The 19,088-nt window shown below is 40.7% G+C and overlaps 2 protein-coding genes across 3 annotated transcripts; both read right to left on the bottom strand.

The window, feature by feature from the left end:
• Positions 1–1,281: 1,281 nt before the first annotated feature.
• LOC119891945 (kinesin-like protein KIF27) lies at positions 1,282–11,448 on the bottom strand. 2 transcript variants are annotated; one of them, XM_038703950.1, is made up of 16 exons: positions 11,299–11,448; positions 10,805–11,027; positions 10,433–10,633; positions 8,948–9,954; positions 8,382–8,525; positions 8,025–8,201; positions 7,638–7,828; positions 6,522–6,643; positions 6,242–6,379; positions 5,667–5,881; positions 5,078–5,140; positions 4,723–4,893; positions 4,403–4,594; positions 4,064–4,291; positions 3,112–3,310; positions 1,282–2,933 (listed from the first exon to the last, which is right to left on the bottom strand). In XM_038703950.1, the coding sequence occupies exons 2-16, from the start codon at positions 10,989–10,991 to the stop codon at positions 2,320–2,322; spliced, it is 3,849 nt and encodes a 1,282-aa protein (XP_038559878.1). In that variant the 5' UTR covers positions 10,992–11,027; positions 11,299–11,448; the 3' UTR covers positions 1,282–2,319. The 2 variants fall into 2 exon arrangements, with proteins under 2 accessions (XP_038559878.1, XP_038559877.1); XM_038703949.1 differs by having other exon boundaries at positions 10,805–11,423.
• Positions 11,449–12,448: 1,000 nt separating this feature from the next.
• On the bottom strand, positions 12,449–18,506 carry cunh9orf64 (chromosome unknown C9orf64 homolog). The gene is made up of 7 exons (XM_038703965.1): positions 17,954–18,506; positions 16,803–16,997; positions 16,074–16,221; positions 14,783–14,895; positions 13,884–14,027; positions 13,182–13,377; positions 12,449–13,071 (listed from the first exon to the last, which is right to left on the bottom strand). The coding sequence occupies exons 2-7, from the start codon at positions 16,989–16,991 to the stop codon at positions 12,842–12,844; spliced, it is 1,020 nt and encodes a 339-aa protein (XP_038559893.1). The 5' UTR covers positions 16,992–16,997; positions 17,954–18,506; the 3' UTR covers positions 12,449–12,841.
• Positions 18,507–19,088: the final 582 nt, after the last annotated feature.

The raw sequence follows: 19,088 nt of genomic DNA on the forward strand, positions 1-19,088 counted from the left end.
TAATAGCCAGATATATACACACACAAAAGGACCTACATGAACAAACATACATACACTTTTTCCTAATCCTTATCAGATATAAACAACTGTAGAAAAAGTGATAAATACATACAGATGGTAAACAAATGCACGATACTAAAGGGGTAAATTTATTGTACAATGACAATATACAGAGGATAAAGTAACCGATATGGTGTCAAGGAAGTGCATCAAATACATTTTTCTAACAGTCTATAAATCTGTGGCTTTTCTTAAGGGATTTGAGAAGTGACTTAAATTCAACTTAAAAAACCAGGAACTGAAGGTTGAGGGTTATGAGTTTCTGTGTATGTGAGAAAGATTTTCCCTGTAAAGTTACCAAAGTACTTTCTTGAGAGAAACGTTATAAGTGAACATGGGGGGCTAGAAAATGAAACAATTTAAATCAGACCAAAATGTCTTTGTAGAATCACACTGAAAGAAAAGATGGATAAATGTTTCATCAGTGCACAAAAGAACCAGGAGCTATCAACATCCACATATCTGGATATTACAGAATTTACAGGATTGATTTTGTGTAAGATTTTAAAATTAATTTCTTTTATCCCTCAGTTGTGATATGTCACTTGTCATGTCACCTCTCATGAAGTCATATCTGTCATTACAACTGTCTTATCACCATGACAGCTGACTAAACTCCATCCTCTGAGGAAGACTGTGTGATGGTGAAAGTAATTCACCATCACACTATGATTAATGAATAATTCAATGAATAATTTAAATTTATAACTGCTAAACTGAATGGTCTTGATTTGATTAATCTGGTTATGTCATATTCAACTGTAAACTTTTTGGATTTTGTTGCAAACTGCTTTGGCAACATTGTTTAAATGAAACGTTCATGCCAATAAAGCACAGAGCTGAAAGCTCTCGGAAAGCTAGGCCTCAAGTAAGAGCTGATTTTGTGGCTCTGTCAGGTAGACAACATATTAAATAATAGATTATTGAATTTATGTATTACATATTTATAAATGGTTATGTTCAATCAAATTAACACAAGAAAACTGACTTGTAAAGGTTAAATTATGTTTCTAATTTAGTTAGTGACAGAAATTAACCATCAAATGTGTAACAGTCTTTCCCCATTTTTAAAATAAAAGTATGATAAGTATGGTAGTTTTAAGCAATTTGTCACATTGTTCACACTATTTACACCATGTCGTACATTGGGATGCACACTTTCGGCTCCAGGGGTTAATCTATTGGAATGAGCCCATACAATAAAGGCAAAACAGCGAGATATACATATTAGTTCATTTAATAATAAGGATCTGTAATAAGAGTCACCCATGTAAAAATAATTTACACAACAAATCAATATATAACTCACATTACATAGTGCACGCAGATACAAATCATTTGTAACAAAAAAAAAAAAAATGCATAAAATACACGACCAAGCTTTATATTACTGTTATAGTGCAGAACACTTGATCTACTGGCCATTTTAAGTGCTAAACAGTGCAAAGGCGAAAGACAAAAGCACTTCTCTTCACGAGACACTATTTGATTACATTTAACAACAGGTTGATGAACATGTTTTCCCCCAACTTATTATATTGTTTAAACTTATAGTATTTGTGAAAGGGGGAGAATCAATGCAGTGGTTGCAGATGGTAATAACCTTAAAGTGAGCTACTGTATTATGATAAATACCCCTTTCTCAAAACAACTCCAGGATATAATTTATTTATTCAATGCAGTTATGTGAAAAAGATTTAGGACAATATAATATATATTTATCTAGGACAACAGCTTGAAACTCAAAATCCCCAAATCATTGAGGGGACCAAAACATGTGTATGTGCAGTGTTGTATTTGGGCGTGGCAAGAACTGAGACAAAACTCAATAATCGCAAATTTCTCTTTGTACATGTAATTTACTGACAGTAGTATGGGCATGTTTAACAAAAGGACATATTTCCTAAAAACTGAGCAAAAACGTTTCAACTTAACACACATTCGTCTCATTCTTTAGTGTATTCTGAATATGGACATGCATTAAATAGTGGCCAATACTTTGGTTAGTGAAGTAATTTAATGAGCCTGTGAGAACTTCTCACTGACCTCAGTGTCCTTAAATTAAGTGTTTTCTCTCAATACATGAACATTTTCACAAGATACTTAAGATGAGTTTTTTTCCATCGGCTATTCATGACACACATTTTTAGCCCCTAACTGGAATCTGCTGTACACACCCCTGCTGCTAAGTCAGGTACTATGATGTACGTAAAGCCACTGAATAGATCTGCAAATGATGCATCTTCATCTGTCAGTGTTTCAGGGCACTTCTATGGAGTCCTCTAATATTGACTCTGTGCTTGTGTCCACAACAGACTGGCGCCTCCTTGTGGCAGAACCACAGACCTGCAGGTCAGCTGGAGAGATTTGTCTCAGCTCTCTACGACACAAACGGACTGATGTCATCTCTAAACTTTCCCCAGATTGACCAGCCCCTCTTTCACTACCCCCCTTGGGTTGTGTGTGTATCTGGTTGTATTGGGGCATTTTTGTCTTTTTGCGTGTTTGGAGGTCAGACGATGAGGAGAGACAGGGGGTCTGGTGTGCGTGTCTCTTCACATGTGAATCGCTGTGTGTCTTTTTATCTATTTGTTCAGTGTGTATCTTTGTGTATGTTACTGGAATATGTGTCCTCGTCTGTACCTCTTCAGTGCACGTCTGGGGTTCGCTTGCACTTGCATGTGTGTGCGTATTGTGTGTTTGTCTGTGCTCCTGCAAGTGTGAAGATTGATTGACAGGGTGTAGGGTGTCACCAAGAAGCTCTTTGAGTTTTTTTTTAAGCTGTCGGCTGGAGCTTTTGTAGAAAAACAACTCTTTCTCTAGATGCTGCAGTCTGTCTTGGATAGCCTGCTGTGCCTTTCCAGAACCACCCTCTAAACACACACACACACACACACACACACACACACACACACACACACACACGGTGAGACAGAAGGAAATGAAACTGCAATATTCATGAAAAAAATTCTGTATAAATATTATGGAGAGTGACACAACCAAATATTTCACATGTAAATGGTTCTGTCAAGGTTGATCTAATGTCCTCACCTTTAAGTTTCTGCAGCAGTAGCTGGATGTTGCTCTGGTGATCTCGGTGCTGCTGGGTGAGCCTGCGGTCTGCATCCAGGGCCAGGCGCTGCATGGCGACCTCAAACTCTCTCACCACCGCCTCTTGCTCTCCAGCATGAAGCTCCAGCTCTTCACAACGCAAATGCAAGTGGCGCTCCCGCTCACGAAGACAAACAACCTGGAGAGAGTGATACTGATGTTATTATAACATGATACAATAATTACAAACATACTGGCTGAATCTTGTACCTTTGTTTACTTTCACACCAGCAGAGAAAAAACAAGGGTAGCAAAACAGGTCGGAGGCAGCTAAGCATGGTATAATAAAATAACATGGTGCAATAAACCTTTGGAAAAGAAGTTGATATGGTTTATAATGTTAATAACGCATATCCGCTGAAAGGATAAAGGGCACAGTATGGAGCGTTAGGGGAGCAGACCGACGGAGGAGATATACAGTCCCAATGTCATGAGACAAGAGTTCAGAATTTCAGATGTTTAACACATCTAGATGAGAATACCACTAAATGAAATTTCGAACTGAAATTCTGAACTCTTGTCTCATACTCAAATGTCTTCAGTGAACAACAAAAACAACAGAATTTGCCTTACCGTTCCAATACTTTTGGAAGGGACTGTAATTTAATTAGCATTACAGAAATAGTGCAGCTGCATTTCACAGAAGCACACACACACAGAGAGAGAGAGAGAGAGAGAGAGAGAGGTAAATAATGGAGGAAGAGAAAAGGAGAAACATCTCCAGCTGCAACAGAAAGAGAATATGTCAGTGTTCAGTTTCTGTCTGGCTGTGTTAGAATCCACTAGGAAAAACAGACAGATAGCATTCAGGTACTTGGAAAGAAGCTAGAATTTGTGCTTTTTATGTACAGCTGAATGTTGCGTATATCCACACGTGTGTATTTTAGCTTACCTTGTTGAAATATTTGACGAGCAGCTCCGAAGCCTCAGGTGTTGTGAGCTCCTTCAGCTTCCTGATGACATCACAGAGTTGGGCGGGTTCAGTGCTTTGTGACCGATGTGAAGAGCAGTCTGTGATTATCAGCTTCTTCTGTTTGTCCTGGATGGAGCGGTTTTTAAACTCCAGAGCTGCATCCAGGGCTTCAATAGCTTCCTCCAGCTGCAGCAGGGAATGCTCCTCCTACATGATGACATACACAAAGTGCACAAAAGAAGATAGATGCATGCTGATGAGCGATAAACACACATCCTGTATCTCATACACACATACAAAGTTCCCTCTTTTTCTGACCTCCACAGTGAGCACTCTGTTGTCCTTCAGCTGGGCATCCAGAGTGTCTCTCCTCTTTTTAAGCATGACTCTCTCTTTCTCCAATTCCTCTATGGCGATTCCTCCAGTCTGCCTCACACTGCTGCTGCTCTGCAGCTTCTCCTCCAAAGACTCCAACTGCATCGACACATGCAGGAGGTCCTGACTTAGAGCCTGGAAAGTCATAGATAAAAAACTTCCAGATTCCAGCTTCAATAATTCATGTTGCTCTAATCCATGTGTGTCATTGATAGCAATCATTTGTAAATCACAATTAAAACTTCACATATACACAAGCTGACCTGACTGGAGCGTAGCATCTTAATCTCCAGTTTGTTTTTCTGTTGCAGACAGGCCTCCCTGTGCACGATCACCTCCTCTCTCCTCCTCAGCTCCTCCTCCACCTCCTGCAGCTCTGCTCTCTTCTGTAGCACCCACTCCTCCTCCTCCTCCAGCCAGCTACTCTCACGCATCTACAGCAAGAACAAGGAGGACCCAGGAGTGAAAAAAGGGGCAAGACAAAGAGCGGGAAGGGGTTAAGAAGGAGGGAGGTGACAGAAAAATTAATGGTAATGGGGAAGGAGAGGTTGCAAACAAAAGAAACTCTGTCTTTTGTGGGGAGAAAAAGAAAAACACACTTTTTAAGAATTTGTTTACCTTTTCCTTTGACTCCTCCTGGTTATTGCTTTTGTACGCAATCAAATCTCCCGCGACTTGCTCCTATAAAAAAAACCCAACTCATTTACTCAAAAGGATTCATTTATGATTTACCCATGCTGATTGTCAGCTGTATTTTTCCCATAAGTCTAACTCAACTGAGATGTGTGGATGCTATGCATACTCAAGGTGCCTTCCACCAAGGTTTCATTTGGACCTAGATCAGGGTGGTAATAGTTTAGTCAAACTGATCTTAAAATAATAAAATCTGATTTTTATTTAAACCAAAAAGGTAGATGTAGAAGACCACTAACAAAAGTTGTTTTACATGGTGTGGATAGACTATTGCTTCTCCACAAAGATTCCTAGCTTAACTGGCTCAGAGTCCAATATCAATCAAAGTGATCATAAATACAACTGTGTTGGGAATTTGCTCATTTTGCTCCATCAACTAAATACGTTTTGGATCAACAGAGCCAACATGGAGGTCTACACGAGACTAAACTGAAGTACTCTGTTCCTATTGGACTGTCTAGATAACGTGTTCCATGCGAATATTTATCTTTCTTTTTTTGTTTGTACAACTAACCCCGTTTTGGTCAAGTTCTTGGTTGTTGTCACTGGTCTCTCTCTGCTGCCTGAGGCTGGTCTGAAGCTGTGCTCTCTGCAGTCTCATGTGCTGCAGGCTGCGGTACACCTCTGCTTTGACCTGCTGGCTCTGCATGGAAAGTCTTGCCAACATGTCGGCTTCTCTACTTTCGCCACTGTGTCTGCCATGTCTGTCTGCTGCTTGGGTCTCCCTGACTGTCAGACAAAAACACACATTTAGAGATGCAAATTCTGCTCAAAAGTACAACACATCTACATACAGTCCAAGGTTTGAAACTATTATGTTATGATTCGCTGGTGTTGCCTGGAGCTGTCCTTGAATTAATACGTTCATTCAGCAGAAATCTCGGGAAGCTGCAGGAAATTCTTATCAATACTCAAGAATGTTTTTGACCGACTTTGGCTGACACAAAATTCCTCACACTTGCTCTGATACACAAACAAATCAGCCAAGGATTTCTATTGTTCTTGACTCAGTGTAACAGGTTGATTCAAAATACAATCCAAAAGACATTGGAATACATGAGTTCACAGTTTGTAATTATATAAACATACCAGTTTTGTCAAGCTCTTTGATGAGCTCCTCTTTCATGCGCATGTTGACTGACAGATCTCGGATCCTTCTCTGAGTAACACTGGTTCTGAGTCTCGCCTTCCGCATTTGGCTTTGTTTTGCGTGGGTGTCCTTGGTCCCTGAGAAGGAATAGCAACTGGCAATATGAGAAAGAAATAACCTGTTGGACATAATAACTAAAGGAAAGCATGCCCCTATCAATACAAAAGAAAGACAGAAAAACAAAAGGCGGCAAAAGGTCAAATTGACGTAAACATATACCTGTGGCTTGCTGATGCTGTTGTACTAATGAATTTCCATTAGATGCTTGGTCTAGTCCAGACTTTTTCTCTTTCAGAGCTGATTTCTTCTGCCGGCTGGTCCATGTTCGGTTTAAAGAACGCCTGCAGTAATGACACAATATTTCATTATCGGATTATTTCAGATTAACTCACTGCTTTACGAAAAACTGCTTTTTCGGAAAGATTATTGATGAAACTACTTAGGGTCAAGCACTTTTTCTATTTCTGTGGTACAGTCGGAAACAGGGTTGTGCCCCCTGCCACGTATCCAGAATACCCCCACCCCTCCCGGGGACATATGAATTTGCACTGCATACATAGGGAGACTGTGGGATGTTTGACCACTTTGAGGCGCACAATGGCACAGCTATTAGTGTAGTTATTGTGAAACAGCATCTTGCAACAGCTTGGTGCTGGTTGTACAACATTTAATTAATTAACAAAATTGCATATACCATGTGCAATGCACTGTACTTAAATGCAGGACTATATTTAGAGGCTGCAGATGGAACCATTATTATTATTATTGTGAAAATTACCACAATTAAGACATTTTTGCTGTCATTTAAATGTTTCTACTGGCGGAACCATGTATAAAAAAGGTGAAAGCGAAAAGTTCATTGTGTACCCTGAGCACAGCATTCAGGGTATGTGTGATATGTGACTTGGGTGCATCAAAAAGTGACAAGTGCTTTGTTGGGAATGTGGCTGACTGCATCAAATGCAATCATCCCTGACACCAAAATTATAGGGTGTCACTGGATTGCCAATGATGGACCCCCTGCTGTGTCTCCATCCCCACATCGGTGCACGGAGGGTCACTGCTATCCAAAGAGAGAGGGGGTAAAGAATAAATGTTACCACACCTTACGAAAATGCCACTTTAATGGCGTAAAGACAATCCTTGCATTACACATCTTGATAAAAGTTTATTATTACTATTTTATTATTTAGTTTATTATTAATTAATCATTTGAAGCTGTTTTGTTAAGAACTTTTTCATCTGACTCACAGGCTGAAATTGTATTCAATGTAGTAAATAACTGGTGGCTTGACAGAGAAAGAACCAGTAGGCTTGTATTATACCGGTTCTCACCTAAATCCCATTTTGCCCTCTAAGATGTCCTCCTCCTTCTCTTGAACTCTGTCTTTGGCCTCTGCCTGTTGCTTTATGAACGGACAGTACACCTCATCCTTTTCCTCAATCTCCGCCAGCAGGAGGTGGCCACGCATCTTAAAGGCTGCCATCACCCTCTCCAGTGAATAGGCCGGGGGACTGGAGTGAATCTACAAACACACGTGCATTCAGAGAGAAATATGCCTATGCATGAGAAACAGGGTGCGTGTATGCAGCAAAATGCTTTAGTACTACGACAATCAAAGTCACAAGCAAAGGTCAAGTGCAACTGGAACAACAGATAAACACACAAACAATTACACACACACGCACACACACACAGAACAAAACAGTGCAGCTACCTACCCTCCTGGGAGGCCCGTGTACACAGCTGTGTCTGATCAGCGGGACACTGTGGGGTCTCTGGCTTAAGTTCTCATACGCCCCTGCTTCCACTGTTGCTCCTGAGGTTGCGCCCCTAAAGGTCATGAGGTCGCTGCGAAGACGACTTATAAGGATCTGCTGGTCCACAAGGTGTTCAGTCTGAAAACGTTCACACACACAAATGTGCACACAGACTTTATAGATTTAAACAACCAATGAACAACCAGTCCAGATGTCATTCTTGGACAGTTTTGAGGGTTTTTTTGCAGATGACCTACAATGTTGAAGGTGTTAGTGTCCTTTTCTACTGTATTAGAGCTGCACTCTTCCTGTCCTCACCTGTATACGAGAACGTTCCTTTTCTTCCTCGAAGGCCTGACGGTGTGTTTCGCTCTGTTGAAGGAGTTTCTCTACTTCTTTGTGGGCCTGTCTCAGCTCTGCATCTTTCTGCTCCAACAGCTGTTCCTCTATGGTGAGAGCTTCCTGAGAGACAAAGAGACAGGGGGAGGGTAATCTGAGCTTTTTCTTTACCTAGTCTTGTGGATATCTTATGATAAGTTCAGCAGCCCTCCTTTTGATTTTGTAAAAGTCAATGTAGCTTGTCCATTGTCTTAGGTGATAAGATCATCACATTTTGACTTGTAGTAAAGGGAAAAACTCAGATGTAACAAATATCTTCAATGATGGCTTAATGTGTGCCAGTGACCCAGCATGCACAGTACTGAAATCACAATATGGCCTACTGCAGTTTTGAAATCGCAGGAGGTGCAATATTTGTTAAAGGCATCATGTGTGTCAAAATACCATTTTCAATTAAATACATCTGCAGGCAGAAAACATCTTCGTTTGGTACAAATAATTGCACAAACACTGGATGGCATTCTTTTTCCACTAGTTATCATTACCTTACATTTGTTGAGTTCTTCTCTGAGCTTTAATATGGTAACATGGAGTGGTTGGTCTCCATCCCCCTCTGAACACCCCTTATCATCATCTTGGCGTGAATGACTGACAGCTGTCAGTCTCTCCTGCCAATCCTGCAATCGCTGCGTGAAAGAGTGACTTGGAGCGGGGCCTGGGATATTTGCAAGCAGGGCTGCAGCTTCCTGTGCCAAAAGGCGGTACTGTGATGGTACCTCTTGGTTCATCTTCTTATCTGGGTCAGATATCCTCATCTGACTGGGCTGTTTGAAGCTGTCCCCCTCTTCACCTCTTCCAGCTGCCCTCTCCCTTTTCATCTCCACCTCTCTCTCCTTCTCTTTCAGTAGCTCTCTCAGTGTCTGTACTTCATACTCAAGCTCGCCCAGTCGAGCCTCACCGGGGTCCCAACTTGTGGGACATGTTTTAGCCTCTGTGTGAGTAGACGTTGCTCCAGGACGGTTACGAATGTGACGGGCTTTGGAAGCAAACTGCATGACACTCAGAGTCTCAGCTACACTGTGGTGGGAGGGGCTCACGCACGCCACCATCAGCGTATGGGCGGTGCCTCCCAGTGAATCCCGGAGGAGACGGGTGATCTTAGCATCACGGTAGGGTATGTGTGCACTGTTGCAGTTGTTACCACGGCGATTTCGCACAGGGTCAGAGAGGGCACGGATGACGTTGCCCAGCGCGAGCAGGCCTGTGTTGATGAGAACAGACTCTTTGAGCCGTGTCCCGGTGTTGCCAGTTTTTCCAACACGCTCCGAGCCTGCTAGGTCAACCAGACAGAGTTTGGAAGAGCGGACGGATTTTAGGGAAGAGTTTTTCTTGTGGCAACTCTGGACAAGCTGAAGGGTGAGGATGGCGTGAGAGCGACTGGAATGATCGTTCATGCCCGTGGTGCCAGCGTGGCGCAGGGCATTGCCCGTCTCGAGAACACTTAGTAGCTCCTCTGCTGAGGTGACAACCACCTCTTTGGCTCCCACCACCACTAGAAACACAACAAAAATAAAAAACACACATCTTTTTTAACAAAACGCTGTTACACACAGTTGGAATATTACTTCCCCCAGTGGGCAGTCATCCTCTGTGAAATAATGTCTCTCATTCATTAACTGGGAACGCCACCGATTTTACACATTAAGTTTAGTGCTACTCATGGGAAGGACTAAACAGCCTGTGATTTTGACTGATTGCATATAACGCCTACTGCAGCTCTAGTGATGTCACAAGGGGCACTAGTAGCATGAATGGACAACTTTGTGATGCAATGAATGTAGGCTTGTCCTTGAGTAGGATTGGTGTCAACAAATGGCTGGAGAGTGGATATGAGGACAAAATCCACGTGTGTAACAAACTGTCTCATGTTTGGTTTTTAGGAAAAGCCTTTAAGCTTATTTCCTCATATATATATATGTATGTGAAAAATAAAAATATATTTTGTCACATTTGCTTGACAGTAAAAATACCTGTGTTTCCCCTCTCATCCTCTCTGATATGAAGCTCCTTGTGAATGGTGTGCAGCTCCAGCAGGTCTCTCAGTTCCTCCCCATACAGCTCCATATATGAGACCCGCACAGTGGCTTCCACACCATCGCTGTTCCCCATCTTCTCACCCAGGAACAAGAACACATCCTGGGCCACATGGTCAATAACTCCTCCCTCATCATCTGAGAAAGGATTTGGAGGGAAGAGACACAGAGTTATAAAGTACATCTTGCAAAGTCCAGAGTGAAACATCAGAAGAGACTTTTTGGGTCAAACCGCTAATACATCTGTAAGATGGTACAACTGCAAATTACAGATTATGAAAACTGCCACCTGCGCTCTGTACAACTTACCCAAGTTCCCTCCTCCGAGTGTGTGTGTCTTCCCTGACCCAGTTTGTCCATAACAGAAGACGGTGGCATTGTAGCCGTCGACCAGGGACTCCACCAGGGGCCGGACGCAGGACTCGTACACCTCATCCTGGCTGGCAGTCGGTCCAAACGCGTGGTCGAAGGAGAAGAGTCGGTCTGAGCCGAGCATCACCTGTTCGGAGCCCGGCACCACGCGCACACACACCTGGTGGTTGTGAAGGACTTCTTTAGGAAGCAGGGGACGGATACGGACCGCCACCCGGACACACACCTCACTCATGTGTACAGAGAATTACTACCGCTAATGTAACGCAACTTTATGGCGTTTCACTTTTATCCCAGCACCTCACACACAGATGAGTTGTGGTGAAACTTTTTATTTTAGCTCTTAAGCATGTTGGATACGAAATAAACATGAGCCAATGATCTACATTTTACCAAAACAAACCGTCTGGTAACTGGCTTTGTATGTTTACCGTTAACTATCGTCTTCGTTACTTGGTGTGTTGTTAACTTGCTCCCATCTCCAATTTGTTGTCGCTCCTTGGTTGTCCGGGAAACAGCCGCAGCAGTCGACAAAAACACGACAGGCGTTCAAGAGTCCCCCGTGGAGGGCGGACCGAGCGGCACGTGACGGCAACAGCGCCATCGTGTGAGCGTGCTACTGCAGTATATATATATACACACACACACACAAACACACACACAATGTAGAACAACATACATGAGTCACAAGAATAGCAGCATTAGTCCATAAAAACACTATTATGAAGCTCACTGACAAGGAACTATTTAAATACCTTAGGACAGATAACCTGTAGGTCCTACCTCTGTCCTTCTACCACTGAAAGGGAAGGGCAGAGCACCCAGTATCTCGTATTTCCCTGAGGGTGAAAATCATCTCAGAGACAGATATCTAATCATTATTCTCATTTCTTGTCTTATTGTCCAATAAAATTCTGTTGACATGAAATCTATGACAAAATAAGATTATTAAGATAATTCATATCTATCTATCTATCTATCTATATATACATACATAATATATGACACAAAGTACAATTACTTAATCACATTATTTACAGTACTTTACAATACTATTCTGGTGTACATGGTATAGTTACATATAGGCCTAGTTACTCCTTTATATACTACACTTTGCTGACTTCGCTGCTATAAACCACACCACTGTCAGCAAAATTAGTTGTCTGCATTTTGAGCTTCTATTTTTATTCATTTCTATTTTTTATTTTATCTCATTATTTTTTTTCCTTTTCACTATTTATCTGTACTTACTGTATTTCTGACGCTAGATGCGGCCACAAAATTCAGCTATATATATTTTTTAAAACTTAAAATGAACAATTGTAGAAAAATAGATATCTCATCCATTTAAAATAAAGTAGACATACATTCCAGCTACTTTTAGCTCGCACAATTATAACATTTCCCTTCACATGTCATTTTCCCATAACTTAAAACACCTGTATTCATTATTAAAATGTGCACCATACTACATTTAGTCTCTTCAAAAAATAGAAGACCTCTTTAGGGAACTGTCCTGTGAGATGTGAAAGATAAGAAATCGATCTATTGCAACATTCCTTTAAAAAAAAAAAAAGTACATCTAATCAAAATATTTTATTTTCACTGAGTGTCAGTTCACAAGTCCAGATATGTCGATATGTCCATCATTATATGTTCACACACACACACACACACACATACACACACACAGTATATGATCACTATTTCTCTCTCCTGCGAGATATTTGTAAAAATGTTCCACATTCACAGTAAACACTTTAATTGACTGCGAATGGACAACAGTGCTATACCCACTTGGACAAACAAGCTACATTAAAGCTTGACACATGTTTCCATTACAGCTAGTGAGAAGCCCATTAGAACGTATATCTGGCACAGAGATGTGCTTGGCTTTATCCCAGGGAGAGGCACCGATGCCAAGGCGGAACACTGGGAAGTGTAGCCTACTCTATGTAATGCTGCCAGCATTCGTCAGTAGTAAATACAGCGTGTGTGATGTATGGGAATGTGGGCCATCTCTTTATGGTGCTGCTTGGCATAAGGCCACAGGTAGAAGTCGATGATTGCGGAGTTGATGCTGCAGGTCTGTCCGTCTCTCTCCTGCATCAGCTTGCAAAGACAGTCTTTGATCAGCTCCACAGACCAAATCGAACAACCTCGGATCTCAACCTCCCTCCTGTCCCCTGAACTCAGCAGCTCGCCTGAGAGAAAAGGCAGACAAACGCATAACATAGCGATTGTAGCTTACAATTTTTAAATGATTCATTCCTTTATGACCAGAGAAACACATGCACACACACTCCTGTCTTACCGCTCTTCAGTGCCTGCATCAGTGCCTCAGAGTATCGTAGTGCTCCAAAGTAGACGAGAACCTGAGGAACCCTGTAGTCTGCGAACATGGTGAGCCACTCCATGTTAATCATGTCTCCCTCTCCTCTGGCCTCCATGACGCCCCAAAAATCTGCCACCAGGATCTGGGCTCGCTTGTAGAATGAGATTCTCTTCCCCTGAAACAAACAGAGGAGCAGCTTCTTAAGCCATTGCTGTTTATTAAAAGACAGATGTTGTTAGACAAAGATAATATATAATGGCAACAACGCATGTGCAAAGAGTATGTTATGCTCCTTCACAGACTTTATAATATGAAGAGCATTAGAAACCTTGCCACACTGTCTTTGGCCAGAAGATGGAACTCTCACATCACAATTTATGTTAAGTTAATACAGTTAATCTCACTTCCTATAAGCTTGCAAGATGTTTTATACGTTCTGTATGTTTTTGCAAGACTATGAATTCAAAGTATCTACACAATTGTACAGAACATTCACTGTACAAGCAATGGCTTTCGCCTTTGTAAAACCAGAAATTATGATAATAATCAAACATTGAACTTGGCAAGTAGTAAAAATATAAAATTTCAGGCATGCTTCTCTGGCAAACTTGAACTTTTATCCACAAAATTTGAAACATAAAATATTCCAGAGTTTGAGACTAATCCCTCTCTAACTCTAACCTCATATGTAGCTTCGTCCCTGTAGGAAGGGATCTTCTTCACAATGAGTTCCACCATCTTCCGGGCGTCATTCCCGGCTTGGCTGATGAAACTCCGAAGGCTTCCACCGTGTTCCAGCAGCACGCGGCCGCCTTCAGTCAGCACCTTGTTAGAAAGACTCAGTAGGTGATGTGTTCAAATTTGACTTTTATAATGAGTTAGGAGCTGTATACATGCAATTTCCACATATCATAACAATATTGCACATTTCCTTTATTGTTTTATCTTTTATACATATCCTTTATTATTCTTTTATCTTATTGTCAATTTTTATATTTTATCTTGATGATTACTTGCTCTATATCTATCTTTCTTATACTTTTCTACCTGCTGTTTATTGTTCAGCATCAAGTGACTTGGCACACTTGGCAAAAAAGCTAATTCTGATGCGGTTCAACTAATAACGCAACACTGGCAGACATAATATTTATATGAGCTCTAAAATCTGTTTTCCTTAGTTAACATAAAAGTAAATGCAGGGATGTGATAAAAACTATGTACCAAAATGATCAAATCTGTCAAGGAACATGGTATGTAGGGTGGGTTCATGTAATATTTTGACTTGCTTTGAGTAACATGTCTGACTTTTACACAGATGCCACATAGTTATAACAATGGCAGGACACAGAACAATATAATCTACGACACTTTATGTACAATGTAAGGTTGTAGCTTTTCATTAAGAAGTATCAAGTGGTATGCTTTTAGTACACTTTTGTAAATTTTTAAAGCAAAGTAAAAACACAGGGCTACATAAATTGTGATACCAGTGTCAAATAATTGACGCAACTTGAGGATTTTAATGGTTGTTAGATCCCTAGTATCATCATTATGGGACGTTAACATGAGGATGTTAGGACCTGGTGGCGCTCCTTAAGCATGGGCATGGGCGTTGCATTGTCTGATCGAAGGACATGTTCCAACTCCTCCAAACTCATCTGAGAGAAGTGCTTTGGATCAGTGATGGGTATACCTGAGGACAAAGGTGGAAGGCGTATTCAGATCCTTTCCTTAACATAGAAAAATATATGTCCGATTTAAAAAAATATCCTGAATTCAAAGCTATTCTTGTTTATAGTTTTATTTTAATGTTGTAGATCATCAATGTGGAGCCATTTTTATATATAATACTGTGTAGATTATAGTACTGCATCATATAATATAAGTGTTTTGTAATATGTGTTTTTTAGTGCAAAATCTTAAACCACCAAAGTGACTTATAGCTGTCAGATAAATGAAGTGGATTAAAAAAGTACAGTATTTCACTCTGAAATGTAGTGGAGTACAAGTATACAGTTGCATAAAATGGAAATACTGAGGTAAAGTACAAGTACCTCAAAGACGGATTTATCTTTAGACAGAACTACTGGAGAGAAATAGGACACTTAAGGCTACTAAGTTATGAAGTTATAGCATGCTACAATAACAGGAACATAACTCCACGGTAGCCATTTCTCCCAAGCGGCTCAAGCTCCATAATTTGTTCTGATCTCACGCTGTCGACCCTTTGGTTTCACACTCTGAAGCAAAGCTAACGGAGCTTTTGGGAGAGAATCTCTTGTAATTATAAAGGCCACAGCGACCACACATTGAGAGCACTATTCCATTTGAGATATAATTGATTCATATCCGGAGTCATTCACGCTAATTATGAATGATGCACAGGAGCATGCAGAGCTACAGGCAATTTCCCAGCAGACGAAGTTCAAGTAAAGGGCACATACACAATAATTAGTAATAGGAGGGCACAACAAAAGCACAAAGAAAAGAGGAACAAAAAGAGACATCAAATGGGCTTGAATGTACATCTTTTTCTCCAGAGTTGAAGCTACTAAAAAAAAATATATATCAATTTTCAATAAAGGCAAATATGTCATGTAACACTGCCTTGCCTTTGCTTCATAATTCTGACATTTCTATCACACATATTTTCTTTAGTAGTATCGGTTTTATTTTCTGTGCAAGTTTGATGAAACCTGGAAAAAATGTTGCCCACCGAATTTGAGTAACAGCTATGAAGCATCACCTCAACTTTGCACCTGAGAAAGGAGGTCGGGCAGGTAAATCAATGTACTATTAAATTTACTTTATTTTAACCTAGTTGTAACCCCTTTAACCCAGCAAAAGACTAAACTCAATACGTGCTCTCACCTTCCTCCATGGCCCTGGTGATGGCAGCACACAGGGTCATGTATCCTGTGTAGGTGGTCCCTTTATAAGTCACCTCGCACTGTTGTGTTTCTTTCTCTGGCCAAAAGGAGAAGTTCATTGTGTCTACCACAAATACCCAATTCAAGGCCTGCAATGTTGAAAAACAAAACTTATCATATCTATTTAAATAAACTTAATAATAATTTTTTTAAAAGCCTGTTGTAAAATGACAAACACATTTACATAACTATAAACCTTGTACCTTTTAAAAGCACCCCTTATGAAGAATACTCAAATAAAAGTAACAGTACCTCAAATTTGTACTTAAGTACAGCACGTCAGTACATGTACTTGGTTACATTCCACCACTGATGAAATGGCAGTTCAGTTTAATTATCAGGCTCTATTAACAGCTTCTGAAAATGTATACAGTATCACCTAAATAGTATATTAAGTACCGCTAAATATAAGTGTCAAGTTAACTATCATAAGCAATGCATGACTATGTAATGATATGAATATGAAATGCACACTACAACATCACATCTCAATCCATCTGATATTTCAAGTTTTCCCTCGTTATTAGCAGAGTTGACGATATGAATTGCGGGTGAATTGACTGGATTTTCTGTGGTGCCTCCTTCAATGCAGTATTGGTGTTGCCACTGAACAACATTGTACCATGTGATTAACTACTCATGTATGCTTCTCGACTGTTGGCAGACTCCCCTGGTCAGAGGTGGGCGCTGGTGCCAATGGATTTGCCTTCTTCCAGCCACTGGCCGTCAGATCGTCACTGTGTCGGAGACTGTAGAGCATCTCTGCCACCATCTGCACTCCTTCCTCCTCCACAAACACATCTCGACTCCGCTCTGCTATGAACTGCCCAGACTCACGGGGAAACAGAGGTGGCTCCATGATGTACTGTATGGAGAAGACTTGCATATAAATATAAACATATTCCCCCAGCAGTCCATAGAAAATAATTAGAGAAACATTAGAGACTACAGTGGGTGCAGGGTGGAGATGTGAATGGCAGTGCCCTTTTCATGTTGAATATATGATATATCCGACATACTTCTCTGGGGAAGTGCCATTTAAAGATGATCTCCCTGCTTAATTAGATAATTCACAAGGAAAAGATTCAATGAAGATGGGAGATGTAACAAAGCAAGAGCATTTCTTCAACAAAAAAAGAGTTTTCGAAAAGAAACTCTGCATGACTTTTAGAACAAAAATCAGTGCTGGTTTTCAATCTCATTCAACTGTGTTTTTAGTAGGGACCTCACTCTCATCTCATGTAGGCAATGTAGAAATATAGTGCACAAACATATAAGCCCCCCAGCACACAGGAGCATCTCGACTCAGACCAGCCCCATTATTTAAACCACAAGAATTAAATTAACGTTATATCCTTCTCTGTCTACCTATAAAAGCTGCCTCGTCTTTTCCATCTATGTGAAGTGTGCAATGGCTGTATGTTACCAATGTGTTCCCTAGCAGACTAATAGGATGCTGTGACGCACATAGCAGTGGCCTACTGAATTAACTAAATTTCCTCTGTTAGAGCTTTGCTAAGTCATATGACTCACTCTCCACTTTGATATCTAAAATGTGAGCCCAATTGGTGGAGCTCTGCCCCTCAGTCAAGTCAGTGAGTACGTTAACCAGGTATGACGCTTCTACGTTTCAGCGAAAACTGGACGAGCAAAGTGCACGTTGGAACTGACAGTGGAGTATTCATGTTGGACTTTATCAACACTAATAACGTTACTTTCACACCGCAGAAGAACAATGCAAGTTTTTCCATATAAACTTTCTGTTAATCGAGAATTTACATTTAGTTATTCGTTCATAAAATTACCTTTCACGCAACTTACCGGTGAATGCAGGGATAGTACACTGCAGACTACGTGGTGCTTCCACTACCTGGTTTCCAGCTGTTGACCAATCAGAGCGTCTCTTGTGGACTCATCACAGGTTGAAACACCAATCACGAGAAGCCAGGAGAGGAAACCGGAAAACAATATCCATTCCGTTACGACCACATAAAAATAATAATTACCCTCTTCTATCTACTATATAGCCTGGAGGGGACCATGCGTTTGGGTATCGGTCAGCAGTTTTTCTCGCATATTACTGCCCCCCTCCCAGCCTAATATTTTTTGTTCACACTTATAACTGTATAATCAGGGAACTCTTAGTTTCAGTCATTAACATTTAAAAAAAAAAAACATATTTATTGACCAAGCCTAATTTAAGCGACTTTGTCTTTTCAGCAGCTTTAGCCATTTCCCGGTATGCCTTATGAAATAGCAAAATGCATTTAACCTAACCCCAACCTTGTGCCTGATCCTAACCAGAAGGGGCACTACTGGAAACTTATAATGGAGAACAAACTTTGAGAACACTGCTGTTAATTGGTTGGTCTAAAAGAAGCCTTATTTGGTCTGTAGCATCCCATATTTTTGCTTTTTTTCACAGCTCAAAAACCGACATCCATAGAAAAGTTTGGTGTCATTTACAACTGCACCATCTGCAGATTAATTCCTCATCCCTTATGTTATTATCCACTAAAGTTAGCCACCACGTGAGACGAAGAAAAGAAATCCCCATTTATGACCTTCATCGCCATCTTGACTGTAAGGGAGCCCGGAGGGACAATTGAGTGGGAATTCAACCCTTGTTTAGGAGGGGAAGGGGTTACAATTTGTGAGGTGTGTTGCAACAAAATGTCTAAAGAAATATCAGAAGTTATCGTCCCATTTGTTTTCCAAGTTTATACAGTTAGGCGATTGTATTTGGGCCAGCTGAAGCACCAAATTGTATGTTTGAGCTCTGGGTCATCAAATGCATCCAGTAACCACTCGATTAACATAAAATAAAATTTAACGCTTACCAGGTAATTGAACAAGATTGTGAAGTTTCCACAATGTAACATGAGACGGCACGATGAATTGACAGAACACTAATCAGCACTACTTTTTTTGAGTAACAATTTAAGCAGAAATACCC

Source organism: Micropterus salmoides, unplaced genomic scaffold, assembly GCF_014851395.1.
Source record: "Micropterus salmoides isolate LMB-PRFRI ecotype aquatic unplaced genomic scaffold, ASM1485139v1 Ms_hic_scaffold_7, whole genome shotgun sequence".
NCBI classification, from domain to species: domain Eukaryota; kingdom Metazoa; phylum Chordata; class Actinopteri; order Centrarchiformes; family Centrarchidae; genus Micropterus; species Micropterus salmoides.

Bases quoted from the DNA above. Each gene is read 5' to 3' on its own strand.
- LOC119891945 (XM_038703949.1), bottom strand. From the start codon at position 11,102: ATGAGTGAGGTGTGTGTCCGGGTGGCGGTCCGTATCCGTCCCCTGCTT. The intron at 9,955-10,432 runs GTATTTTTACTG...TTGTGTTTCTAG, and splicing joins GGATGAGAGGGGAAACACAG to TGGTGGTGGGAGCCAAAGAG. The intron at 7,829-8,024 runs GTAGGTAGCTGC...GTGTGTTTGTAG, and splicing joins TACACGGGCCTCCCAGGAGG to ATTCACTCCAGTCCCCCGGC.
- cunh9orf64 (XM_038703965.1), bottom strand. From the start codon at position 16,991: ATGGAGCCACCTCTGTTTCCCCGTGAGTCTGGGCAGTTCATAGCAGAG. The intron at 14,028-14,782 runs GTCCTAACATCC...CTTTCTAACAAG, and splicing joins TGCTTAAGGAGCGCCACCAG to GTGCTGACTGAAGGCGGCCG. The intron at 13,378-13,883 runs GTTAGAGTTAGA...TGTTTGTTTCAG, and splicing joins GGGACGAAGCTACATATGAG to GGGAAGAGAATCTCATTCTA.